Source organism: Phyllostomus discolor, chromosome 4 (assembly GCF_004126475.2).
Source record: "Phyllostomus discolor isolate MPI-MPIP mPhyDis1 chromosome 4, mPhyDis1.pri.v3, whole genome shotgun sequence".
Classification (NCBI taxonomy): Eukaryota; Metazoa; Chordata; class Mammalia; order Chiroptera; family Phyllostomidae; genus Phyllostomus; species Phyllostomus discolor.
In genome coordinates, this window is record NC_040906.2 from 114789888 (window position 1) to 114817820 (window position 27933).

Genomic DNA, 27933 nt, shown 5'->3' on the forward strand with positions numbered 1-27933 from the left:
CGTTAACCCTGAGTCCTCCTGTCCCCCAACCCACCCCAGCCAGAGGAGATGGGCATAGGCCTTACCCAGGACCTGGAGGTGAGCCCCACGCCCCCTCTGCTCTAGCCAGTGCGGGCGCCTCTGGCCAGGCCTGACCCTGCAGCCTCCCACAGACAGGGGCCCCGCCCGCCAGGCTGGCGCCCCAGCTCCAGATGCCAAGCCAACCATTCACCCCAGGCACCATTGTCTCCTGTCACGGTCCCCATCCAGCGCACACCATCGCCCAGAAAGCGCCCCCTTCCCACCTCACCCTCTGCCTCTGCTGCCCACAGGCCCGCTCACCCACACAAGCCTCGCTAAGAACTGGGTCTGACTCCCCAGCCTGGCCCCTCGAGTGCAGTCCCGCACTCAGGAGATGCTTTATGAATATTGCCCAGGAGGGAGATAATCTCTTCTAAGACACTGGTCCCAAACACTTCAATCGTGACTGACAGAAAAATGTCTTTATTTGACCCCCGTACACACACACACACACACACACGTACACACACACACACACACACACACAGCATGCATACACATGAACACAAACGTGGAACAGAAGGAGTCGCACAAAACAACCCTTACCAACACTGTGTAATATACTTGGAGGTTTTCTATTCTTTTTCATTTAAAAAATGTTCATTGGGACCCGTGAAGCTGATTTCACAGCCAGATTAGGGTACAATTAGTAGTCCCAGTCCACGGCTCAAATATCGACTCTCCAGGGATATGTGTGGCTCAAACTCTCCATCCGGCACAGGACCCTCTCTGCAAAAGGTGCCCAACGACGGCATCCATTTGCGGGACACTCACACCAGGCCAGGCCAGTGTTAAGTGTCTTACTGTGGTATCACATGTCACCTTCACCGGCACCTGAGGAGGCAGAGTGCCACTAGAACCCCCACTGCACGTGTGAGAAAACTGAGGCCCAAGGTCACACAGTAAATGGCTCAGGCAGAATTCAAAGCCAAGCCTGGCCACATCCGGAGCCACATTCATCACCCCAGCACCACACTGCCCGCCGGCTGGTGGCCGGCCCCTCTCTTCAGTCCACACTCCGGCGGGAGGCTTGCCCCAGCGAAGCTCACTCCCACTCCAGGGGCTAAAATGCCATTCCCTACAGTACCTTAGTTCTCTGTATTAGTTAATGACTAATTAACTAGTTAGTCACTAGTTGGAGATGGGCCAGAGCCCACGGGCTGTGAGGTCAGCCCTCACAGCAGACCCTGCTCCCTCCTCCACACCACTGCCAGCAGAAGGTCCCGGTGAGGGTGAGGGGCCACCTCGAGGCTGAGGGGACCATTCTGCTGTCCCTCCTCATGGACAGCACTGCACTGGGGCAAGTCGCTCAACCCCTTTGTGACTCCACATGCTCCTCTATGAAATGGGATGACAATGGCACCCACCTCATCTGGTGCCAGTGGAGCCCCTGGCGCAGCGCCTGACGTGCAGCCTGTCCAGGACGTGCGCCCTCCTTACCATCCCCAGCCCTAGGTCGAACCCCCACCACTGAGACAGTCGCCAGGGGCACTATTTACAACAGCCAGGACATGGGAGCAACCCAAGTGCCCGTCGATAGACTGGCAAATAAAAAAGCTGTGGTACACAATGGATTATTACTCAGTCATGAAAAAGAATGAACTCTCATCATTTGCAACAGTGTGGATGGACCTGGAGGGCTTTATGCTGAGTGAAATACATCAGAGAAAGACAAATACCATATGATCTCACTTACATGTGGAGTCTACAGAATAAAATCAACAAAACTGAAACAGACTCACAGCTACAGAGAACACACTAAGGGCTGCCAGAGGGGAAGGGGGCCGGGGGGCCGGGTGAGAAGGTGAAGGGACTAAGCAGTACAAATTGGTAGTTACAGAACAGTCCCAGAGACGTGAAGTACAGCGCAGGGAATACAGTCAAAATAACACTGTAATACCTGTGTATGGGGCCAGGTGGGTACTAGAAATATCACGGGGAACAGTTTGGAAAGTATATGATTTTGTAATCGCCATGTTGTCCACATGAAACTAATACAAAATAATGTTCAATGTAAACTGTAACTGAAAAATAAAGTTAAAAAAAATAATCGCACAAGCCCTGGGCAGGTTTCTGCTGTTTGCACAAACACGCTCGTGAACCAGTAAAATGTCAACTGAGCCAAGTGCTCTCGCTGCTGCCGGGCACTGTTCAGAGAGTGAATTCATTCTTCTAATCCTCACCATGAACCCACACAGCAGCGCCCTAACTGTCATCTCTGTTCCACAGAAGAGGGCACTGAGGCACCAAGAAGCTAAGTAGCTTACCAGGCCCACGTAGCTGCTGAGCAGCAGGGCCAGGATTTGAACCCCAGACTGGCTGGCATTGCACATCCAGGCCAGGGGCTCCCGTCCCTGACGTACCTGGCCAGTGTCACGTGCGCTAAGCACATCATGGCCCCTACTTTCTCACCAGAGCCCCAGAGCAAGCCTGGGAGATGAGGAGAGGAGGCAGGAAGAGCTCAAACTGCTCTCCAGCCAGACAGCTGATGTCCTCATGACCTTCCCCAGCCCTCCCAGCCTGAGGGACAACAGTAACAACCTAACCAGGGTTGCCCGGCTCCTCAGAGGTGGGGCTGGCAGCCAGCGACTCTGACTCCTGATTTACGTGGTTTCCACCATCCCAGGCTCAGGGAAGCCCTGTCTTCTCTCCCCTGAACCCAGGCAGGGGCCTCTCCCGGGGCCACCTGCTTCCCCAGTCCTACCCTGATGAAAAGGTATCCCCATGCCAGCAGGGCCACTCACCCACCTCCCCAAAGACACAACACACGCATGCAGCCTCGTACCTCGGAGATGGCAGCCTCCTGGAAGGAGGCCCCCTGGAACGCTCAGCTCCTGGGGGGGCCCGAGCCCAGGGCCGTGGCCCTGCACCAGCAGCAGACCCAGTTTCCTCATTTTCCCCGGCGCTGTTTCTCACCCAGCCCCCTGCACCTCGGCCTGAGAGGAAGTTGCACAATCCCCTGGGAGCTGCAAATGTGGCCACGGATTACTCACGGCACCCGGAAGGCCTTTGTCACCCACAAGTCTACCCAACTCAAGGGGCTCCCAGCTCCAATCTCACCAACCCAGCTCTCCAGGCCACGGCAGTGCCCCTGCCTCCTCCCAGACTGCGCCTCTGACAGCCACAGCCCACCCACACAGCCTGGACCCGCAGGGCCCCAGCCACACTGCTCCGGCACCCAAATAGAGAGGCAGTCAGGGCGGCGACAATTTGCAGGAACCTACTAGATCCAGTGCGGGCCTACCCCTGACTCACCCGTCCTCCCGGCCCCTCCCGGAGACATGTGCCTCTTGGGCAGAAGCCCCACAGTTCACCATCTTCCTGACTGACTGCACACCTGTCACCTTGGCCTTGGGCCTTCCCGAGCCTCCAGACAACCGGTTCAAAGTCTTCCTATAGCCCACCATGAAGTGGATGCTCAAGCCAAGCGTATTGCTCGTAAGTGCTGGAGAGATCTGAGCCACCACACAGTTCTCACTTGTGGGAAAATGCTGTTATACACATGTGATTCCAGAGGCCCCTCAGCCCCCAGAGTTCTCTGACAGCCCGTCAAAGACAACTGACATTTCACTAGCACTTATTTCTGGTAGCTAAGGGATTCCCACTTTTGGTAGGTAATACCCCTTCTCAAGAAAGGCTGCCAATCATTAAGTTGTTACCAGTCATCTGCACCTCAGGGTGGATGAGTCCTTTCATGAGAGTACTTTTCAGGAAGGGACCGTGGAGGAGCTGGAAGACTGGGCAGGCCATGGCTCCTGGCGAAGGCAGGAAAGGCCACTGAGGTGAGGCGAGCCCCAGGATGGGGCAGTCAGAGAGACCCAGGGAGCTCTGACCCTGACCCCAGGCCAACCCTGGACCCTTCCCTGGAAGAGCAAGCTCTGGAAGAGCACAGAGGGTGAGTAGGAGCCTGGCCTGGGTGTGCAGAGCCCCTCAGGATGACCTCTGGCTCCCACCCCTCACTGACTTGCAAGGGGGCCTCAGATTAGAGGTATGACAAGCACCTTTAATCCCTATCACCCCACATGACCTTGGACTCCCATCAGGGTATGGGCAAAGTCAGCAATGGTTTTGCCTGGGCCCCAGGGCTCCCTAGAGAGAGCCCCTGATTTCTGCAGCCCTCATCAAAAGGCTGGGGCCTCAGGGCAGTTTCTCCACAGCTCTCTGAGGCCCAGAGAAGCAGGAAGCAGGGTGGAGGCTCCAGCTCCACGGACGGGGCCCAGGGCTGTGCTGGAAGGCCCTCCCTCCCCTGGAAATGGGGCTGCAGGCCACTTTGCAAGGGTGCTTCTTAAACTGCCGACACAGCCACCCTCTCCCCAGTCCTGATTACAGCCCGCAAAGGGGAGAGGGCAGCAAGGCTGGCTACTCTTGTCTCCAGATGAGGAGACTGAGGCTCAACGCGTCTAGTGCCTTCGCTGAGGCCATGCAGCAAGTTCATGGCAAATCTGTGTCCTGGCTCTTTTCCAAGATCAGAGTTTCTTAACCTCCACACAAATGACACTTGGGACCCGGTCATTCTTTGTTGTGGGGGCTGTCCCGAGCATTTTTAGGGCATTTAGCAGCACAGCATCCCTGGTCTCCACCACTAGATGCCAGTAGCATTCTCTGAGTCGTGACAACCAAAAAATGTCATCAGACATTGCTAAGTGTCCTCTGGCAGGCAAAGTCATCCCTGGTTGGACTGCTGCCTTAAAGGTCCCCGAAAGAAAAGCCAATTCAAAACTGAAGGGCAGTGGCTGGGGGCAGCGCCTCCCCCCTCTGCTCCAGGTGGACCTGGTGGCAGGTGCTGAGTACTCAGTGCACTCAGTACCCCTGGGCAGAGGCCCCAGACTCAGAAACCAGGCGTCCCTGGCATTCAATATCATAACTGTCTTTCAACTATTTTGATCATATACGCTGGACAAAAATTTTTGGGCACCGCCAATATATGCTTCTTTTCTCATAAGTTACTTATAAATACCAGTGCATGAATATATCACGCATGTCAGCAAACATATTCAAAAATAGTTCTATAAAAAAGAAGAGAAGACGAAATGTAAATTACACCCATGACAAGACACTGTCACACACTCACCAGCGTGACAGAAATGTAACCGTCTGCCAACACCAACCGCTGCTGAGGATGCGGAGCAGCAGAAACTCCTGGGCACCGTGCACAGTCCCTTAACACAAGGTTCACTAACGTGGAAATATGCATCACACCCTCTGGGCTCTAACAGCTTTACTCTGCATTATATATCCTCGAGGAAAATGTGGGCACCAACACACTAGGAAGCACATATAAAAATGTCCCTACAGTGTTGTTCATAGTAGCCAAAAGAGAAAAGCAACCCAAATGTCCACAAGGAGCAGGTGGATACAAACATGGCAGCAAGTCCACACAGTGGAATACTATACAGCAATGAAAATGGACACGCTACAACTACATACAACGACATGGGTGAACCTCACAAAGGGACTATGAAGCTGAAAGACATGACATAAAAGAACATGTTCAGTGTTCTTCCAACTGTCTTAAATTCAAAATCAGGCAAAATTGAACTCTACTGCAAAAGGACGCAGGCGAAAGTGGTTACATGATAAAGAAAAGCAAGGAAGGTCAGGGTCATGGTTACCTCTGGGTAGCTGGTTATGACCAAGGCAGGGCACACCAGCCGATCGGGGAGTGGAAGCTACATCTTGTCTCTTCTTGGGGTGATGGTTACCCAGATGCTCACTTGTATAATTATGTATTACATTATATATATGCTCTTTTCACCAAGTGTGTTATATTCCACAATAAAAAGGGGGAGAAAGAAATCAGATAGAACTAGAAATAGAAGTTCTAATATTTTCTTCTCACACCAAGCTTTGAATACCACGCTAGCTAGGCCAAACTAGATGAGAAGCCACGGTCACAGGTCCGGAGTGTGCGATGACATGCAGGGCTGTCTGTGGAGGGCTCCCCCAGCTGGCCCAGGCTACTGGCTGCCCCTGGGCCCACAGCCCCTCTCACCTCCCACCTTCCCACCCACCTCAGCCTGTGTGGGGCCACTCTCTGGGCCCTCAGAGGCTCCCAGGAGCAGGCACTGAAGGAGTGGGGTGAGCCTCAGACCCCCTCTGAACACACCAAAAGGATGGAAGCAGAAAAAAGAATCAAAGAGAATGGAGAGAGAGGAACAGAGCAGGAAAGACATACATGAATTGAAGGCTGATTCCAGAGGCAGTGGAACTAGTTGGAAAGTCGGAGGGATTGGGGGCAGGGAGGGGTAGGTGAGAGGGTGTGGGAGGCAGGGAACACGGGCAGAGTGCCCCAGGGTCCAGGCCCAAGCCTGCAGCTCCAAAGAGGCCTGAGCTGTGGGGCCCAATTTAGCACCCCGTCCCCCATGGCCCAGGGCTTCCAATGGCAGGTGCGTAGCTCAGGGGCCTCCCTGTGGCCCTGCCTCACAGTCTGCAGCCTCTAGTCCTCCTGGAAGAAAGGATCCATCCCAGAGGGAAGCCTCCCAGGCCGGCAGAGGTGACCCCCAGGGGAAAGGACCTGGGGGAGGCAGAGCCATCCTTTCTGGAGCCCAGAGGGCAGGAAGAGCTGGGCCAGGCACAGTGCTGGCAGGAGCCCTTTTGTAAAAACTCTCTCTAGACCAAGGAAGGACGCTATTTAGAGTGAAGGGTCAGGTGTAGACACGTGTGCATCAATTTAGGATGCTACTCTGTCCCATCTTACAACTCTGCCTTTCTCCGCCCTCCGTGATTACTGAAATTCCCCACTAGGCTGTCGGCTTTGAGGAGGAGCCACGTCCTTATTCCCATAGCCCTGCTGGGCCAGCCCTGCCCTGGGCACCCAGGAAGTGCTCGGTTCACGCCTGTTGACCCCAATGGTGATTGAGGCCATGGAGTGCCGGAGTGGCGCCTTCACGCCACCTGGGCCTTGGTCCCCTCCTCTCGGCAACGTGAGGGCAGCACCAGGGGCATCTAAGGCCCCTGGCCCCATATCCCCGAGCCACCCACAGCAAAGCCAGCCAGTGCCACACTGGTCGGGGCGGCTGAGAGTACACCTGGCTACAGCCGGGAGGGGACAAGAGGCAGCAGGCAGTGGACAGTGTAGTGTGTCACTTGGCACCCTTCGGGGACTGCAGGGGGCCGAGGCAGGTGCTTTCCCAAACCAATGATAAACAAGGCTGAGGACAGGCTGTGACTTTCCTTGGCAAACAGGAGAAAACAAACCGAGCCCCACCCCACAGCCCCACTGATAGAACCGGTGGGGGTGAAGCCCTCAGTGGGGTGGGGGGAGGGACAGGCTGTGAGCCCCACACTGGAGCGAGGCTGGGCTGTGGTGTGAGGCAGGGAGCTCCTCCTTGAGGACCTGTGTGCGGTGTGGGCTGCTGAGGCTGGTCCTGGTCTCTGGGCACGTGAGGGGGCCCAGATCCTGCCCCTCACTCCGCAAAGGCTGGTGCGCACCCACTATGTATCCCCCGCTCTCTTCTAGTCACGGAGGGGACTGCACTGAACGGAACAGACCAAAACCTGTGCTCGGGCTGCTGACAGCTGAGTGGTTCATTCATCTGTTGACCCACTGGCTCTCAGCCCAGCTCACCCTGCCTCCTCCTGCAGCGCTGAAGGCCGGCCACACCCTCTTCTCACCCACCAGGCTTTGCTCCAGCTCCCCCAGCTTCTAAGGAAGACTCTACCCCCACCAGCCCGGCGTGAGCCCCAGAGTCACCAGACTATCTGCTGTCTTCTAGAAGGTGACGGAGACACCCTACCTCACACACTGACCAACCCCCCCAACATCTCCAGTCTGGGTGAGGAAAGGAGGAGGGACTGGCTGCTTTTTGTGCATTTTAGCATTTTTATTATGAACAAGGAATACAACTCAGTGATCCAATACTGGCCCTCTATGGGGTGGAAAAATAAAATAGCGTAATAGGCCTCATTGCAACACAGTGGGGGGCTGCGCCAGACACCTCCCCCTGTTCCATTTGTGCTGCTCTGGCTCCGGGCGCTTCGCAGGAGCTCGGGGCCTGCCCCCTGTCTGCTGGCTCTCAGGGCCAGTCCATCCTCCGCCGTCCACCTCATCCCGCCTGGACCAAACAGCAAGTGTTTCCCGAGCCCCACAGGGGGGGCGCCGAGCACAAGGCGGGGCCGTGGTCAGTGTAACAGGAGGCGGGGGCAGAGAGCCGGTCAGGGGACTCAGAGTGGCCCCTGCTCCCGGGGACCCGGCTTCAAAAAGAAGACGGGCCTAAGGGGCCCAAAGCAGTCAGAGGCCCAGGGGAGAGAAGGCCGCTCGCTGCCTGGGTCTCCGCAGAGCTGCAGGTTCTGTAGGCTGTGGGTGGTCTGAGGACCAGCAGCACTAACATCACCTGAGGGCTTGTCAGAAATGCAAATTCCAGACCTGCGAGTTCCAGACCCCGTTCAGTCAGAGACCCTGGGCGAGAAGGGGCACCAGTGAGCTGTGTTTGAACAATTCCCCCAGGTGAGTCTGGTGCCCACTCAAATGTGAGAACCACTGTCTTCCAAAAGAGCATCGGAATCATTTGGAGGATTTTTTTAAAAAAATATTAATGCCTAGGCCCCTCCCGCAAGACACAGGCGCAATGGTATTTCTGTGAGAGCTCCCAGGTGACTGTAACATCCGGCTGGGGCTGCAGTCGGATGGAACAGTCCCCTGGGTCTCCCGGGAAGGTGTGCCTTGAGGCACAGAGGGTTTGGATAGGAAGGCAGCAGAGGACCGGGTGTCAGCTGAGGAAACCAGCACGAACAGGGCCTGGAGGAAGGGCATAGGGGCCACGGGTTTCGGGGGAGCCTGTCCAGGCTCCTGGATTAATCCCCATGGCATCACATTTTACGTTGGGACTTCCTCTGTGTGCAGACACAAGGAGGTTGCCCGAGGAAGCTGGACCGGGGTGGGATGGCCAGACTTCATTTCTCCTCCTCCTTATGCCCACACTTAAGGGCCAGGAAATAAACCTGGTAGTGACTCTGCTCCCTGCTTCTGCCTCTCTGAGCCGCCCTCTGCTTTCACCCACTGCCCCACCACCCCACAGCAAAGCACTTCCTATGGGCATGCTAAGTTCCAGGTCCTGCTCTATTGCTGGGATGCTGGCTCTGTCTTCAGTGACATTGCAGCCAAGCCAAGGGAATCTGTGTCTCTGGTCAGAGCGGAGGAGGGGCAGGCAGCAGGAGCACAGGGGAGAGCCACAGCTCAGGAGCGGGTAGTAAGTGACCAGGCCAGATGCCTCCCAGAGTCCCAAGGGACAGGCAGAACCGGGGTGGTGGGGATGCTGCAGGCATTGCCAAGTCCCCTGTGCTATCCTGCTAAACGTGGAGACCAGGCTGGGCATGGAGCAACAGGGAGTGGTGGGGACTATGGCCATAGAGTCTGCAAAGCAGTGTAATGCATTTCATTTGCACAGGGTGCTATTTGCAGCCCATAGGTCTTTATTTCTTCCCTAGAGCTCTCTGTGCTTCTATTGCTTCACTTGAAAATGAGAAATAAAGAAATAAGTCAGTTAGCCCTGGTTGGTGTGGCTCAGTGGATTGAGTGCTGGCCTACGAACCAAAGGGTCGCTGGTTCGATTCCCAGTCAGGGCACATGCCTGGGTTACAGGCAGTTCCCCAGTGGGGGGCACGTGAGAGGCAACCACACATTGATGTTTTTCTCACTCTCTCTAAAAATAAAGAAATAAAATCTTTTAAAAAGTCACAAAAGAAATAAGTGAGTTGTAAGAGTTGATGATGATAACAAGTAACATTTTGAGCACAGCACCGAGTCCCGCACATGCAGCGTGCATGCACATACTTAGCCGTCGCTACAGCACTATTAGGTAGGTGCTACCGCAATCCTCACTCTGTAGGTATAGAAATGGAGGCCCAGTGGGGTTAAGCAGCTTGCCCAGGATCACACCGCTAGAAGAGGGCAGAGCTGGGATTCCCGGCCAGGAAGCCTGGCCCCAGAGTCCATGCTCTCAACAGCCCCCCACCTAGGTTACACTTAGCCCAGTGCTCACTACACAGTAGCCATGGCTATGTCCCAGGAGACACCGGCTGGTCACTCCACCAGGGCCAGCCTTTGGCCAAAGCTTTACTGAGTGGACTGCCGCGGTCCCTCACACTCCCCTGAACACCCATCCCTTTCTGAAGCCTCTTCTATTCTGGTGCCTCTGTGGGGGTTGCTAGGAGGTTTGCACAGGTGAGTTAGGTTCACAGACAGGGAAACGGAGGCTGGGAGGAGCAGGAAGCTGCCCCAGCCACACAGCCTGCCAGAGGCAGGGTGCGGTCTCCTGGGCACCCATGACTTTCGCTGCTGTCTCATCATCACCCAATAGCCCCCACAGCCTTTTCTCTACATCTGATTAAACAAGTGCCCTCTGAGCTCAGGCCTCACTGGAAGGTAACGTGTGTGGTTTCCAGGGAGACCCAGGAAACCTTGTCTGAAGCCAGGCCAGTCCAGAAAGTTCTCAGCAGGGGTCCTCTGATCACCTGTGACAACAGCTCAGAGAAGGAGCCAAGAGACAGGTGTGGCCCTGGGGCAGGGGCCTCATAGAGTTCTCCCTGCCCCCGACCCCTGCCCTGCCAGAGCAGCAGACCTGAGTGGGGGGAAGAAAGTTCCCAGACCACCACACACCCGCCTCTTCAGAGAAAACTCCTGGAAACCCTGAAATGCTCTCTAGGGATTGGGGACACAGGCTTCGGAGTCATTCGGGCCTTGGTTAGAATCCCTACCACTTCTAGGCTGTGTGACTTCAGGCGACTGACTTCTGAGTCAATGTAATGAAAATAATAGTTCCTACCTCATTCTAAAGAATGCACAGTAAGTGTTGGCAACTGTTGTTTAGAACTAAGTTTTATTATAATATTGTTCTATCATAGTATAAAGAGAATATTCCATTAATATAATATTGTGTTACTGTCACACTCACATAGACACCCATATACACAATTCCCCTATATACACACTGGTGCCTGTAATCTCATAATCACACACACAAAACCCCATCAATCACACACACCCCACAGGACACCCAGAGCAACACAATGGACTCACCATGTACCAGGCACAGCTCCTGTCTGAATCCTCACAACAGCCCATGAGATGTGTACATCTTTACGTCCCTCTTTTCAGATGGGGATACACACATTACTTGCGTATGTGCTGCATCCTGGGACATGGACACCTCAGAGAGCTCTGGGAAGCCTAAGCTCCCTCCTTCTGTATTGCAAGAAGCCAACTCAATGTCCACGGTCATCTCCAGGGCAGCCCCAAGCTGGGCCCCAAGTGCTCACTGCCCTCCATCCACAGGACAAAGGCCTAACCTGGCTTCCACACCGGCTGTGGCTGGGGAAACCCCGGCTGCCAGCAGAAACCAAGTTGACTTTGAAAAGGAAGAAACAGACACCAGCGGGTGGCTGGGCCACTCCCTGTGGGGGCAGGTGCTAAGTAACTCTATAAACTCTGGCTAGTGATGCAATGACAGCCATAAACAGAGCCCCAGGAGGGATCAGGGCCTGAAGCCAGACCCTCAAAGGGCAGCCAGCCCTGAGGGGTGGGAGGCCTTTCCTACCCACCCACTTTCCAGCAGAGACTGAGAGGGGTCCTGACAGGCAATGGGGATGGACACTGCGTATCTCTACTCTTCCAGGACCCTACCTGCCTGCCCTGGCCCGGCCCCTGCTCACCTCTGACTGTTAGTCACCAGGCCATCAGCCCTCGGAAGCCCAGCTGGCTCTCCCTGGATTCAGTGCTCACCTGAGGCGATGTCCCCTGCCCCAAACCCTGCACACCTTCCATGGGACCCAGAACCAGGAGGCCTGCCTTTCCATTCAGCTGCACCTCAGTGATCTGAGGGAAGGCAAAACAGCACTACAGCCGTAACAGGCCACGTCCACTGTAAGCAACACTGGCCCCGTCCAGGAAAAGAAGAGCACAGAGTCACCTGAAACAGCCTTTTATTTGCACTCTGGTTCCCACTCTCCTCTTCCCGCAGCCAGAAAGAAAGGGGCCAAGTCAGTCGCTATTTTTCCCAAGGCTAGGGAAACTGAGGCACAGTACCAGCATACCAACAAACTACCAGACTGGATGGACTCTTAAGACTCCAGCCTTTCCCTTTCCAGTGCCTCTATAGGCGCCTTTAACTTTGCTGCTGTCTCTTCCCCAGACTGTGATCGCACTGAGGGCAGGGTCTAGGAGCTGTCTGCCAGACTGGGCACAGAGAAGGCATCTGAGGGAACAGGCCACGGAGCCAAGAGCTGCATTCTGATCTGAGCACACGGGCATCTAGCCACCTAGAGAAAAGAAGGTCTTGAGCGGGTGGAATCTCGGCCAGAGCAAGTGCAAGGGCCTGAGTCCACATCCCAGAGGTGTCACGGGGGCGGGGCGGGGGTGGGGTGCTGCATTGGCCTTGTTCCCCTCCCTGCTCCACTAAGCAACCCCTCACTCAGCGGGGTAGGAGTGGAGGCTGAGAGGTAATTAACTGGCACTTCCCCAGGGAACTAACTCGAAGCCAAAGCACTGCGCTCAAGTTTAGTCTAGAAACTGCCCACCCAAAACCGTCCCCAGAACAGACAGGCTGGAGTGGACGGGGGATCCACCAAGGACTCCGTGGTGAGGGACTGGCAGGGAACCAGAAAGGGGGAGTCCTGGGCAGCGTGGGCACCGCCCTCTCTCCCCCTGGGCGCGAGGCTGGGGTGCGCCAGGCGGCTGCGGCGCGAACCTGCTCTCGCAACCCGAAGCAGCTCGGAGCAGCAGTGCGTGAAGCCAGAACCGGACTGGGAGGGGGCCGAGGGGCGGGAACGGAGCTGGCATCAGCCCGCTCCCTTTCAGGAGGTAAGAGCACGCGCGGCGGCGGAGTAGCCGTCTGGAGTACGGGGAGGGTGAGTGTGAGAGCTGACTTGGGGGACGGGACAGCCTGGGGTTGGGCAGTGCGACCTCAAGGAATAGGGGGAGGGGCGTGTTTTCCGGGACTCGGGACCAACAAGGTGTGTGTGTGTGGTTCCCGGGGAATGGGCAGATGACTGGGAACTCCCGGTAAAATAGAAAGAAAGAGGGGTGCACAAAAGGTAAGCGGTGAGGTTGGGGTTCCTAAGGTCGTGGAATAATGCAAGGGGGAGAAAAAGACAGCGCTCAGGGCTTCTGGGGGACGCAAGCAGGGGCGGCTTCTTCAAGAGACGGAGGGAGAGGAAGGGACGCGCGGGAGGGGAGGATGGTACTTCCACCCGTCCCCACCCCCGCCCTCAACAGCCCAGCCCCCGGGGCGTGGCGCCGCTCCGGCCCTCCCACTCCCCCGGACCATCCCCGCAGGGCCTGGCTGGGCCCGGCTCGGCCCCCGCACACCTCCCCTACCTCCGCAGCCCTCCCCCGTACCATCCGCCCCCACCGCGTCCGGGGGAGCAGAAGTGGGCGCGGGGCCCACGCGTCCCTCAAACTTCTTGCAAGTTCACTCCCACGCCTCCCGCCCCTTCGGCTCTCTGCTCCCGGGCCGGGAAGGCCCGTGCCCGCCCCGGCCCCTCCCGCCTGGTTACATAAGGTCGCAGAGAAGCCGCCCCCGGCCCGGGCCCGAAGGGAGGGGCCGCGCCGGTTCCCGGGAACGGCGGCGGGCAACGCCGCTCTGGCCACGCGCCGGGCGTCCCGCGCTAGACCGACAGCGGGGCCAGCGGCGGCGTGGCGCACTCCGTCTTGCTCCCCTCTCCAGCCCGCACCCTCACCCACCCACCTGTGTCCGGGACCCACGGGATGGGGGCGGGGGAGTCTGGGCCGGGAGCTCCGGGCCCTCCGCGCACCCCTTACCCCCCGGCCCCGCTCACCTAGCTCTGAAGGTCAATCCGTCCGCCGCCCGCGCCCCGGGGCTCCGGCAACTTGTCCCAACTTCAGGTGTCCGGCCCGCAAGCTGCGAATGCCGCCCCCTCCCGAGTTCCTCCGGCTCGGCACCCCCAGGGAGGCCCGCTCTGTCCGCCCTTCCCGCTGCTGTCGGCGCCGCCGCCAATCCCTACGTCTAGCCAGTGGCCGCCGCCTCCGCTGTCACCGAGCCCCGCGCCCGGCGCCCCGGCTCTCGCTGTCACTCCGCACCCACTTCCCGCGGCGCCCGGCAGAGGGCAGCACCCACCCCCGCGGCCCCGCCCCGCTCCGCCCCCCGGCCGGCCTGCCGCGGTGCCCGCTGGGAAACGTAGTCTTTGCTGCAGCTGTCCCTGGCACGCGGGGGTTTGTAGTCCTGATCTGTGGGCCCAAGGCTGTATACAGGGACTTCACGTTTAACTTTGAACTTTTGTGCCACTTCGTATCTTCCCCTTCTGCAAGTTTTCTTTCTCTTCTCAGTCAGTGATGTCCCGAGCCAGAGCTCATCACTAATACACCCTGTGGCCTGTCTGACCCCAAAGAGAAGCATGCAAGCATGCTGTCTTTCCCAGAGTCTGGGAAAGATGTTGGGCCCCAGGTGGTGTGCTATTGTCGTAGTAACTCCTGGGTGGCAACCTCAGTCTCCCACCTGATATACAGTGGGGCAATGGGCCTGCACTTCTACCTCTGTCCCTGAGCATAAAGGGCAAGGTGGGGGTCAGCCTGGTGAAAGAAAAGGTAAAAGAAATGTGGCTGTAGGATGGAGCTCCCTCACTTCCCATTAGGAGTTTGCCACTTACAGCTCCTCCCTTCCTAGGTCTCATCAGTCGGAGCTTGCTGGTAACCCCCACCACTAGCAAAATCAGAAATGTTCTGATCTTTCATGTCACCTTCCCCTGTTGAACATTACAGGGTGCTGGGCCGTCATCTTCTTGCCTACTGTTGAGGGCCAGCCCTTGCTCAAATACAGGCCCTGGGACAGAGGTGTCTGGGTGAAAATATGATCAGCTTAACTCAGCTCAGACCTTCAGAAACTCTCCTGGAAATAGGTTCTGGTGGCATAAGCCTCCTCCCTAGAGGACCCATGACTTACAAGCACACGCACATAGGCATCCTTGGCACCTGGCATGCCTCAGGCATCTCCTAGTGCAAACTTGATCCCAGATAAGGAAGTACATTTGGGATTCATTTGACCCCCTAGCCACACTGCTAGTGGACATGCATGTGGACATGCATGAAGTAAATCTGGTGATAGTTTGGTAAGTTATCATTACATCAGCAGAGCATTTCGGGTTGCAGAGTAGGGCCCCCTTTCCCTTTGATGCCACTACCACTGTTGTCCCTGTCTAGAAAGAAGCTGTGAAGGGTATAGGGTCCAGCCCCAAGCCCTCCCTTATGTTCCATTTCTTTTAGAATCCCAGTGACACACCCAGAAACCTCAAAGCAACTAAGGGACAACCTGGTTCAGCAGACACAAATTCACCCCTGAGATCAGCAGAAGCAAATCTCACTCCCTACTCCCTGAGACCAGGAGTGGCCTTACAGGCTACAGCTGCCCTCTAAAAAACAACAGGCTAATCAACATGGAGAAGAACTATTTATTATTAGAAAAAGTCCAGAGTCCAGAAAAGAAAGCCTGAATCCAGAGGAGAAACACAGAGAGAAGCCCCGGCAAGGTGGGGGGCTGAGAGGAAGAAGGGAGCCCAGGCGTCCAGTCACTGAGTCTAGGCAGCAGTGGCGAAGCCCACCCTGTTGTTGCCCATGTCGTAGACAGAATAGTAGGACCTGAGGAAGACGTCCCCGAGGATCCAGAGCGGCTGGCCATTCTGGGAGGGCAAGTAGGTGGCCTCGACCCCCACGGTGCAGTAGCCATTGTTCTGCACAAGACAAAAGCACAACTCTCATTCATTTTGCCCACACATGGACAAGGCATGGGGCGCACGTGCAGAAATTAGTGAGCCAGGGTGTGTGCCCTCGAGGGCTCAGGCCAACCGAGCTCCGGTGTGGAGGCTGATGGGAGGAATTTCTGGAATGGAGGGACACAGGCTGCAGTGACCCTCTGCAGGGACTCCTCTCTTTGTGTCCTCCCCCCACTCATCTTCCTCCTGCTCCCTGTTTAGAGGAAGTCAGCCTGGTGGTCAAGCCTTTGAGGCAGACCAACTTGGATCCAGACCTTAGTTTCACCCTGACTAGCTGCGTAGCCTTGAGTGAGTTACCTAACCACTTGGAACCTCCATGTGTTCACTTGTAAAATAGAAATTAGTATCTTCCTCATTGAGTGTTGGGACAATTAAGTGGGATAGTGTAGACAACGGGCTTTGCACAGTGGCTGACCTTGGTAAGCGCATAACAAAGAGCCCAGTGCCTCTCCCCACTAACTAATAATAGTAATGAATAATAGATGACACTCTTCACAGCCTGGTTCCAGAGGAGGGCATTTAGAATCAATGAGTAGGGAAACTAAATCAGTGCTACAGGAAGTCCGGAAATGGCACAAGGTAAGTAGGCGGAGCGTTTCTGGCTCCCCATGCCTTCCTCCCACCCTGATCACGTCCCTGCTCGCTCAGCCTGTGGGGACCAGGACTTACGTTGAGGATGTAGGAGGAGGGTGGCAGAGGGAACTGCACCCCGTTGATGATGAAGGTGAAGGTGGGCAGGTTCTGGATGTTGTTACAGTTCACAAGAAACTGCAGAGAGAAGAACAGGGCCCAGGTCGTCTCATCTCCCACCTGAGAGTAGCTCCCAACTCTGTCACCTCAGCTCCCCTGGTCCCAGGCCTGAGTCCCAAGCCTGTTTTTGGACTGAGGTGGCGGCACTCAAGGAAAGTCCTGTGTAAGCACTGCTAGCATTACATGTGTACTCACGTACAGGAGACAGGATTTAGGGAGACCTGAACATCTCTACCACCCCCAAAACCTTACTTTTGCCTGACCTCCCCTGCCCCGTTGGCAGATTGAATCTGTGCCCCCTCTGCCACTGTCTTTTGCAAACACACAGGTCTGTGGAAGGAGCAGCCCATCAGTCCCACAGAGGCAGTGGGAATGCATTATTTAGGCAAACTCCTTGCTGGGCTCAGGGGAGAGGAGGGGCAGGGGGCCTGGCCCCATGAAGGTGGGGGACAGGTGGATTAAAAAGTTATTCCCTGTCACTCACCAGCTTGGCCCCCCTTTCCAGTTTTCCTCTCTTACTTCAAAGTCCAGCAATTGTTCACCCTGTTTCCACTGAGGAGCTGAGGCTCAGAAAAAGTTCTGCCTAGAAGGCACCTCCTCACAGCCCCTCAGCACAAGTATCTGCACCCCTGAATCAGGCTCCAGGCCCCCATCCCAGTCATCCCAGGGTCCTGCACGTCCAGTGCCTTGGGAAGCTTGAAGTAGGGAGGGCAAGAATCAGGCTATTTCTGGGCTCCCAGGAGAGGCCAGCCACGCATCCAGTGACACACCTGTCCGTACTGGTCCTCCTGGGCCCCCGTGGCCTGCAGGAGGGCGCTCAGGTACTGCTGGGGCACGGTGAGCAGAGACGTGCCTGTGTCCACGATGGCCTGGCAGCCCTGGGAGCACCAGCCGGAGGCCTGGCCACCAATGAGGAACCTGAACGGAGAGATGAGCGGCTTTGGCACCCCCAGCTCGGGGCAGCTGGTGGTGGGCTTTCCCCACCTCTGAGGGACTAACAGCTGCAGCCACAGAAGCAAGGTGGGGGAGATAAGGACTCTGCAGAGGTCAAGCCAGTCATTCCTCGGCCTCACACCATACCAGGGTCTACCTAAGGCTACTTAAATGGCCATGGAATCTCTTCTGAAAAGTTCCAGGAAGGTCTGGAAACATTGATTTGTTGTAAGTACTTTGAGCAAATTAACCGCTCCCCAACTACCACATACCCCAGTTGCTAATCTGTAAGCCTATAGGGTTAGACAACAGGGTCTGAAATGTTCGGGATTCCAGATCCTGCCCCTTCCTCTGCTGCCCCATCCCATCCCATCCCTTTTCTGCTGGCTGAGCTGGACCTCGAAACTCCTGCAGAGGGTGGCTGTGGCTTTTGTGAGGGCAGGCCTGAAGAGGGTGGGGGGTGCTCTGTCCCAGCCCCTCAGCGGTACCTGGCTGTGTGTGTGACATGAAGCCAGGCACTTCATGACCTGGCTCCAAAGGGGCCTCAGGGTCTCGCCAAGACTTACTCCTCAATGCCAATCTGCCAGTAGAGCTCCTGGGTGACCGGAGCCCAGTAGATCTGCCCCTGGTACAGGCTGTTGTCCACACCCCCGAAGATGACCGCTCCTCCGTTCTGAGAACCCTGCTGGCTGCAGGGGGGCATAGGGAAAGGTGAGTCAGGGAGCAGCTGTGAGAAGGGACTTCCCTGGGAGCTGAACTTGAGTATGGAACTGGGGCAAGCTCCTAAAGGCTACACTCGGGGTCATTATAAACAGAGGAAGTAAATCAGCAATATTAGTAACAGGGTAGGTAATATGGTTGGAAATCAGATTCCAGTTTTCAAGCTCTGGATGGTAGATGCTCTCTCTTCAAGGTGGTTGGCTAAACCTCAGGGTAAGGAAGGGAAGTCCATTCCAAGCCTCACACCCACTCCTACTGCCTGGCTCCCAGGCCCAACCACAGAACAAATCGTGTTCGCTGTTGTTTGTGGTGAGGATAACCACTTGTTAGGAGTTAATGGTGTACTTTGACCAGAATCTGGGCCTGGCTGTGGTTCCAGGACCTAGCAAGAACAACAGGCCGAAGGAGATGAAGCGATAGATCGCTATACAAAAGAAGTGTCCAGGTAGTAAGCATTGGGTCAGAAGGAAATGAGCTAACTGGGGACCTGGGCAGGCAGTAAACCCAAGAGGTATTAAGAATCAGCAGCAATACTCGAAGCAAGCTTGGCCAGAGGAGGGAGCGATGCTGGGGGGAGTGGGCTAGGGACAGAGGCAGGGATGGGGGGGGGAGTCAGCAGTCCAGGAGGGAGGGCCCTGGAACAGCATGGCTGGGGCCAAGTGCTCTCTGGGAGGCCTCCGAACCCCAAAGGATGGAGCCTCAGTTGTCTAGGATGAAGGAGGTGGGGAGGGGCTGGGACCTGGGGACCCCCAGGCCATTCCTCACTTGCTGAGGTAGAAGCTGAAGACAGGGCTGGTGAGGGCGCCCTCCTGCAGCATGCCCTGCAGGGCCGTGGTGGCCTCGCCCATGGCCAGGGCTGGATAGGCCATGCCCATGATGCCGTCAAACTGCGCATAGACGAAATTGGTACCCGGTTCATTCTCACTCAGGCCAAACTCCTGGTTGGGGACCTGGATACTCTGGACCTGGGGGACACGGAGCATGCACGGTGACAAGTGTAACTCCACCTACTCCCTCCCAGACATCCCCAGAGACCCCTCAAGACTCATTCTTCATCCTCCTTCACCTGTCCACCTTCCTGCTTGACAGGTCTTGCAAGAGCCACTTTCTTTCCTGAATGGCCTTCCCTGACCACTGCACCCCTTCCCAGGGGCCGGGCCATCCCATTCGTCACAGTGTCTTCGGTGTCCTGCACATGATGGCCCTTCCTGGGGGTTCAGTGAGTGAATGAATGGGCCCTGACTATGCTGATTTCCTCTCCCATGCAGCGGAGCACGAGGTGTTTTCCATATGTTTTAGGGCCTCTGCCTAGATCTCTTGATTAGTCTCTGAGGCTTGTGAGGTGAGAGCCCATGTCCTGGGTGGGAGTGGCAGCAGCATCACTCACCGTCATAGTGTCGTAGCCAAAGAAGCCAGTGAGGCTGCCGCTGCCGTACTGCAGGGAGAAGGTCTGCCCGTTGGTGGAGTAGGTGGAGGACTGGCTGGGGTTGAAGCGGTTGTGGCCAGCTGCAGGGAGAGGGAGGATCCGGGAAGTCAGGCTGGAGCACGGGGGGCTGCCCTGGCTCTCAGGCCTGTGTTCACATCCTGTGGCCTCAGCGTACCCTGCCACCCATCATGTTGGGGGACGGGCCAGTCCAGGTTCCCAGCATTCAAAGGCCCATGGGACTGGCCAGCCTTGGCCTCCGACTTACAGACTCTGGGGAGCCCTAGGGTGGTGATCTCCCCATGGGCTGGTTGCACAGATCCGTCCCTGTCTCCCCAGCCCCAGCAGGTACCTAGGCACACGGTGAGTGCCGATAAATGACTCTCCAGGACCCCCTGCTTTCCCTAGCCCTCACCAGGTCAAGAAGCTAGCCATTCCAAGATCCTGAGATCATCGAGGGTGGGGCCAACGGGGGACCCTCTGGACTACAGGTGTGAGGACCCAAACCTCAAGGCTCTGACAGATACCAGGGCAGCCTTAAGACAGTGAACATCATCTGTCTCCAAATACGACTGCAGGATGGGGCCCGCATCCTGTGTTGTCCTCCTGCGTGCCTTGCAGACACTCAGTGAGAACTTAGTGATGAATGGAACAGAGTGGAATGGGCTGGAGCCGATGAAGGGATAGGTATTGGTGAGCAGGGAGGGCAAGGCAGAGGTGCCAGTCCCGGGACCAGCTTCCTCCCTCTGGCTTGGGCATGCCATGTGACCCTGGACAAGTCCCTGGTCCTCTACAGGACTGGAGCTCTCCCCAGCAATCCCTGTGAAGACTGCCCTTCCCCCAGGGTGTCGGGGCCCTCCCCTGCCCACCGCCCTCTCTGCCCAGCCCAGCACTCACTGCAGGCCTGGCTCTGGCAGTACACAGAGGGCACCCACAGGTTGGAAGAGCCGGTATCGAAAAGAACCAGGAAGTTCTGTGGTGGGGTCCCGATGCTGATCTCACCGAAGTAGGCAGCCTGGGGTGGGGTGGTGGAGCAGGCTGTTAGCTCCAGAGGGATCTGGGACCTGCAGCCCAGCATCCCCCATGGGCAGAGCAGAGGACAGACCAGCTCCTGCCCTACAGCCCCCACCAGAAGCGGGGGCCTGAGCCTTCCCTTCACACTTGCCCAGAGCCCACAGCCCCTCAGCCTGCGCCTGCCCAGGGCGGCTGCAAAGGCCTGGTGGCTGAGCTGCCAGGCCAGCCAAGTCCCCTCCCATGCTCTGTCCAGGGAATGAGGTCTAGGCTGGCAGGTCTGAGAGAAGGGGGCAGGGGTTGAGGGGTGGGTAGGGTGGAGGGGTGCCCCTCGCTGCCCAGGCCTTGCTTTTAGCCTTTGGCAGCAGGGAGAGGGCTTTTACCCCTGGGAGGGTCAGACTCACATCCATGTAGGCCATGGACTCATAGGCCACGCTGAAGTCACTGAAATGGTACTTCCGAGCAGGGTCGTACTTGTGGGTCTTCAGGAACTCCTCCAGTAAGCCCTTCTCCTTCATGGTTTCACGGATGGACTTGCCTTTCTTCAGGGGGACTCTGCGGCAGGTCTGAGCATCAGAGCAGGGTGCCCCCTCTCCGGCAGCACCTCCAGCCCACAGCCCAGTCCCCTCTCCCCATCTCTCGCCGAGGGCCTCAGTCTCCCTGCCGCTCCGCACCCTGTGTCCGTGGCTTGTGTTTGTCTGCGTTTCTCCCTTTCTCCATGTGTTTCTCTCTCGGTCTCTTTCTCCGTGTCTGTCTCTGTCTCTTACTCCCTCCGCCTTTCTCTTTCTTCCCCTCTCCACCCCTTTCTTTTGAAACTCTTTTCAGGACTCGCTCCAAGTTTCAGGAAATTGTTTCCTTCACCCTGATGCCCCCTCCCCATCTCAGGGGTCCTCATCCCACCTGGCCCTCTGCTCTCGAGGGTCCCATAGGTCCCTTCCCAGGAAGAGGTGAGGGACTCCAGGCATTCCTCTCTGCAGGAATGTGCATTTTTACAAGATTTTACAGATGACAAGCTTCATCCCAGGGAAAGTCCTCTCCTGTGGTGGCCGACAGGCACCTGCCACCCGCTGGCTGTGACAGATTGTGGGTGCAGGGGAGAAGGGCTAGACGGGGGATCGGATGGCAGGGTCCCGGTTCTGCCTCCACTGCTAAATGTCTGGCCTGGGGCCACCCACTGCTCTTCTGGACACAGGACCAGTGGGCAAGTCGGCCTGTGTGGTTTGGGGCCCAGGTCAGCTCTGGAATTGGGGCTTGAGAATTAGGGGTTTCTGCCCATATCACCCTGGGTTACCCCACTCCTGCCTGGGGCAGGGTGGGGGACATTCACGCTGAGCTATTCACATCGAGCTTCTCTAATCACTTCTATAGAATTTCATGTTACAAGAAGTTTCTAAGATGATCCATCTTAGATGATCCACATAAGGAACCGCCCTAAGAGCCGAGGTGCGGCCAGTCCAGTCCTCTGGGTGTCCTGTGAGCCCTGCCCCTCACCCCCTTTCTCCTGACACCTCAGCACATGGAGACTACATCACTGATGTTCCTCCTTAGGTGATTGTATCATCTGCCAAATAAGTTTGGGCCGTAAGGAAATGTTTAGCAAATGTCTCCCTACCCAGAGATAATTGTTCTTTTCCGTGAGAGGAACCACAGCTGCCATGCAGGGTCTGCTTGAGCCATATGTAGACACCCCTATTCTCTGTTTCGGGACCATCTTTCCTCCCTTTGACTGGATGTTTCCCTGGGGGGTGGGCAGACACTGTGTCTCCTCCCTCCTGCAATTCCTGTCCTACCAGCTCAGGGAGCCTGTCCTGCCTCTGGCAGGAATTCTGGAGCAGAGGCAGGTGGGCTGCCCCCTGGCCAACCACCCCTCGCAGGGCTGCAGTCTCCTGCCCAGGCTCCTGCACCCGCCGCCAGGCCCCAAACTCACTTGATTATCGCCGCCTCCAAGAGCTGGAGGCAGAGCAGGGCCACCACCATCCACTTCATGATGTCGATTCCCGACTGTCCACAGAGCGAGAGCTGCTCCGAGCTGGACACTTGCAGGTGATTGAAAGCCTGAGCCCTCCGTCCTTTATACCCCTGGTGTCCAGAACGGTCCCTGCCTCCCCGCCTTGGGCAAGCATGACCTCAACCCACGATGTAGCCCGTGATCCGTGTACCAGTTGTTTCTGTGTGTTTTCCCTCACGAGGGTGGCCACAAAGGACTTTTCATCTTATTGACTTTTCAATACAAGTATGGAGGCCAGGAGGCACGAGCGATAAGAAAGAACAAAGCTGAAGCGGCAAAGATTACTTCTCGCCCAAGAATCAGAAGCGTGATGTGGGCAGTTGGGCAAGAGGGCCAGGGAAAGACAGAGCCAGAGGGGGGGCCATGGGCTCTGGAGGTGCATCTCCCATCCTCAGTACTTCTGACATTTCAGAACAAACAATTCTGCGTTGTGGGCAGTGCCCTGCACATCGCAGGTTGTCTAGCGGCACCCATGGCCTCTGCCCACGAGATGCCAGCAGCGGTCCCCCAGTTGTCTCCAGGTGTTGCTACTTGTCTCCTTAGGCCAAAATTGTTGAGAACTGTTGGTTTATGAGTGACAGGCTTGGAGGTCTGACTCAAGTCCTGGCTCCCAGCACCCCCAAGCTGTTGGGGTAAGGGGCTGCAGTTAGGGGCGCTGGGGGCTGATGGGATCAGTGACCAGGATGCTGGTGACACTCACGGTGCTGATGAGAGTGGTCCTCAGGGTGATGGTGGTGGCACAGGCGGCACTGATGCAGGTGGTGGGCGGGGATGCCAGTGGCTGAAATCAGAGCTTTTGGGGGCAGCTTTGGAGGCTTTCAGGGTCCAGTGGGGCATCTGGAGAAATCTTTATTACAATTCAGAAAGTTCTCATGACACACTGGTGGGGTAAGCCGAACTGGCTTCTGGCCGTGCCTCTCATGCTAGTCTGGGACAATAGGAGGCCGAGGGCAGGACGCGGAGAGAGGGGACACAGCCGGCTCTTGCTTCTTTTTGTCATTGTCTCTCTTCCCCAGCCCCACTGCAACTCCACCCCTGATTTTCATTTTCCTGAAATGCTTGTGTCCCCTGTTACTCTCCTCCCAAGCCCTTGTCAGCCCTTTTTCCTGCCCCCAGGTCTGGTCTATCCTGTGCCTCTATCCTTCATCTCCAGGCCCTACCTGCTTCCCAGCTACACGCTTCTCATTGCTTAGGGTGACCTGGAGCTGGCCCAGCGCATTAACCTGGCACAGGAGAGCTTCCCACTTTTGGGTGAGTGGGAAAAAAGCTCCCATGCCAGGTACCCTCTCTGCCACCTGGTACCCCGCACTCAGGGCTCCAAACAGATTTGTGAGGCCCCTCAAGCCCTAGGCGGAAGGCCAAGACCAGGCCTGCCAACACCAGTGTTACCCAGCCAGTGGGGATTTTCCACTCTGGCCACCACCAGCGCTGCCCAGCCAGAACCCTGGAGCCTCCCCTGGCCCTATGAGTGGGGAGGGGAAGGAGGAAGACATCAGAAATCTGCCCAGGCCTGGCCTGGACGGGGAGGTAGCTGCCTGATTGTGTCTCAAGGCCAGATCAGCTCCCATTCCTCCTTGTAGTTCCCAGGGACACAATGGACTCTGGGATTGAATGCCTTCCCAGGGGCAGGGGATCTGCAGACTTGGAAGTGAAGGCAAAAGAAAGTCATAGGATCCTTGGAATCTCGCCACATTCTCTGAATATAGCAGAGTGCACAGGATCCCCCACATCTTGCAAGGTCTACCAGGTACCCCAGCATGGGCCCTTTCCTTATCGGGTAGGACCCAGGGGTCTGACGGCTGCCAGGCCGAACTTGCCCCAATCCCCATGGCACCATGTCCCTCCCAAGCATCCCTGGTTTACTGCGTCAGGCCGGACATCCTGCTTGTCTACTGGGCCTTGGGAGTCTGCAGCCCCTGCCGACCCAACCTGACCTGACAGCTCAGTCAGCCCCCTCAGCACCCCAGACATTCCTAATCCTAGTCTGCCCTGGACCGCCCCTCCACCGCTCAGCCCCCTTCCTGGAAAGCTCACTTCTTTCCCTTCTGCATGTCCAAATTCTGCCCATCCTTCAGGGCCTCACCTCCTAGAGCCAGGGATGTGCAGAGTCTGAGGACACCTTAGAAGTCATCCAGTGCCACCCCTACCGAGGACAGGAGCCCCAGGAGGCATGATGCATTAGTTCCCGTCCAAGTTCATTTTCTTTTTTCAAAAGATTTTATTTATTTTTAGAAGAAGGGAAGGCAGATAAAGGGAGAGAAACATCGACTAGTTGTGTCTCCTATGCACCCTTACCGGGGACTGAACCTGCAACCCAGGCATGCACCCTGACCTGTAATTGAACCAGCGACTTTTTGCTTTGTGGGATGACTCCCAGCCAACTGAGCCCCACCAATCAGGACCCAAGTTTATTTTCTACCCTTAAACACTGCACACCTAACTGTGCTGAGCCCTTGGGACCAGATCTCATGCTGTCTAGGATCAGTCTCCACTTGTTTCCTGGGTATGTTTCCTTTCTCCCTAGACTGAAAGCTCCCAGAGGGCAGAGCCTGTGGCTTCCACCTCCCTGCGCCTGGCCCTGAGCTCAGGAAATCCTGAGCAGTAGGCGGAGCCCATGGGGTTGTTCCCAGTGGATCTTGGTTATCTCTGCTGCACCCCATTATCCTAGCGCTCTGATTTCCACCCCATGCTCCAAGGGATCTTGTTAAAATCCAGGCCCTGGGACCCTCTACAGAGTGATAGTCTCCCAGGGAAGAGGTATTTTCTCATCATCCTGTGGCTTTATTGTGTCTCCCTCTAAGCACCACCTGCCTCAAAACTCATCAAAGGCCTCCCAGCGGCTAACCAAATAAAATCCAGTTGTCGTCCCGGGCTGCGTGACACGCTCAGTCTGGTCCCTTCCTATGTGTCCATTCCCATCTTCTACATCTAACCTACAAATACTCATTGTGACCTCTTTGTTTCCTCTCCAGGAGGCCCGTTATTTTTCAGCCTCCAGCCCTTTACCCATGCCGTGCTGGCCGTCTGGAACAACTTTCCCAAGTCTCTCCTCCTGCAAGACCTTCTCATCCTTCGAGACCTGCCACAAATGTCACAGAGTCTCTGTGCAATGCCTGCCTACTCTCAAACTGACCCCAGCTGTGGAGGACACCGCTTTCCCTTCCCTTATGGGATTTATTTCACACCATCTTATATGCAGTGACTTGCCCCAAATCCTACCACTTGTAAGTGAAGGGACAGGCCTCTCCTGCACATGGCTCCGTGAGCAGCTCGTTCATCTTTCAGAGTGTCTACAAAAGTGACAGTCATTGCTGAGAATGTCTCAAGAAGAGATGGCAACTATATAGCATGCACACTGCCACTGCCAACCCTTCGCCCATGGCAGACATCACTAATCAAACCTATCACTCTTTCCCGTAGTGCTGAGACATGGCCTTAAGATCCTTTTCACTCTGGTGCTCCATGCAGATATTCGCAGTCAATCTTGAAATGACATTCTCCAAGCCCTTTAATGGAAAGTTTTTTTAAAAACAAATTCTGGTTTCTAAATTGTATTTAGAATTGTATGCATATAACACTTTTTTAAAAAATCAAGGCAACTTGAAACTAGAACTGTTTGTACCATTCTGAATTATCTTCTAGTTCTTAATGTGCATACTTTGGTTTTAACATAGATGTAATCAATGTGTAAATGTGCTTGTCACTTAAGATTACTACATACACATTTCCATGCATTAAGATAAGCTACATTCTTATCTCTTTCAGTGGCTACCCAGTGCTCTATCATCATGGTAGCTAGGATTGCTTAACCCTACTCATTTGGGTTAATTCCAATTTCTCATTGCTATCAATAGCACTTGAGCTCAGAAACTAAAAATCATCCAAAAGGAGATAGTAGTGAGCTTCTCATTATCAGGGTCATTCAAGCAGAGGCTAAAGGAGCACCTTCTGAGGAATATTGGTAGAGGGGTCTCTTGCAGCAGATGTAAGATTGAGCCAAGGATCTGACTCTCTCTGTGTATTAGAACCCCTGTAATATGCTCACAGAGCTAGAAGGCCTCAGCTTGAAGAACACTTGACTTGGGGTGGTAAACATGCAGTACAATATACAAATAATGTATTGTAGAATTGTATACCTGAAACCTATATAACTTTTTAAAAATTTATCTATTGATTTTAGAGAGAGGGGAGGGGAGAGAGAAAGAAACACCAATTTGTTGTTCCACCCACCCATGTATTCATTGGTTGATTCTTGTATGTGCCCTGTCCAGGGAATCGAACCCGCAACCTTAGCATATCAGGATGATGCTCTAACCACCAACTGAGCTACCCAACCAGGGCTTCAACATGTATAATTTTATTAACCAATGCCACCCCAGTAAACTCAATTTTTTAAAAAAGACCTCAGTTCTGGAGACAGGTCCTCTATAAACTTTGTTTTTGGCTGCTGTCTACATGAATTTTAGTTACAGCTTCAGCTATTATTTGGTTTTAAAGTTTTTTCCTTGAAATTTCTATGTGTTTTATACTTACACCAAATCTGTTGAGGGCATACTGGACCTGAGTTTATTTTTTTTCCAAGTTCAAGAATTTATGTTTTTTTTTAACATTTTATTTATTAGCCCTGGCTGGTGTGGCTCAGTGGATTGAGTCCCACTCAGCCTGTAAACCAAAAGGTTCCTGGTTCAATTCCCAGTCAGAGCACACACCTGGGTTTGGGCCAGGTCCCCAGTTGGGGGCGTATGAGAGGCAATCAATCGATGTTTCTCTCACACATGGATGTTTCGCTCCCTTTTTTTCTCCCTCCCTTCCTCTCTCTAAAAATAAATAAAATCTTTTAAAATATGTAAAAATTATACTTATTGATTTAAGAGAGAGAAAGAGACATTGATTTGTTGTTCCACTTATTTATGCATTCAGTGGTTGATTTTTGCATGTGCCCTGACTGGAGATTGAACCCACAACCTTGGCATGTTGGGATAATGCTCTAACCAACTGAGCTACCCTGGCCAGGGTCTTCTCGTTTTATTTTGATATAATTTTTGACTTACAGAATAGTTGCAAACATCATACAGAGAGTTCCTATATACCTTTCATCCAGAAGCCCCTAATGTTAACATCTTACATCATAACCGTAGTACAGTGGTCAGTCAAACACTGAAAGTTGACCCTGATTAATACTAGTAACCAGTCTGTAGACCTTATCTGAATTTCACTAGTGGCCCTTTTCTGATTTAGGATCCGATCTAGGTTCCCATGCTGCATTTAGTGTTCATGTCTCCTTAGTCTCGTCTAATACATGACAGTG

The 27933-nt window shown here is 55.2% G+C and overlaps 2 protein-coding genes and 1 long non-coding RNA gene across 5 annotated transcripts in view; 1 reads left to right on the plus strand and 2 right to left on the minus strand.

Moving 5' to 3' along the window:
- TFEB (transcription factor EB) overlaps positions 1 to 14083 on the minus strand; it is a 44929-nt gene extending 30846 nt beyond the window's left edge. The window contains exon 1 of one of the 3 annotated variants that reach the window (XM_028510738.2): positions 13834 to 14083. The gene's annotated coding sequence lies outside the window, so the exon portion shown is untranslated. Of the gene's footprint in view, positions 1 to 2845; positions 2955 to 11077; positions 11690 to 13833 lie in introns of those variants that run through there. The other 2 variants (XM_036024096.1, XM_036024097.1) reach the window with 2 other exon arrangements.
- Positions 14084 to 15445: 1362 nt separating this feature from the next.
- On the minus strand, positions 15446 to 22663 carry PGC (progastricsin). Its single transcript, XM_028510611.2, has 9 exons — positions 22545 to 22663; positions 21022 to 21172; positions 20504 to 20621; positions 19571 to 19689; positions 18949 to 19148; positions 18030 to 18152; positions 17301 to 17448; positions 16450 to 16548; positions 15446 to 15738 (listed from the first exon to the last, which is right to left on the minus strand). The coding sequence occupies exons 1-9, from the start codon at positions 22601 to 22603 to the stop codon at positions 15586 to 15588; spliced, it is 1170 nt and encodes a 389-aa protein (XP_028366412.1). The 5' UTR covers positions 22604 to 22663; the 3' UTR covers positions 15446 to 15585.
- LOC118500196 lies at positions 17447 to 26149 on the plus strand. Its single transcript, XR_004902747.1, has 4 exons — positions 17447 to 19402; positions 19952 to 22660; positions 23742 to 25128; positions 25598 to 26149. It is a non-coding gene; the product is annotated as an uncharacterized LOC118500196 (long non-coding RNA).
- The last annotated feature ends 1784 nt before the right edge of the window (positions 26150 to 27933 follow it).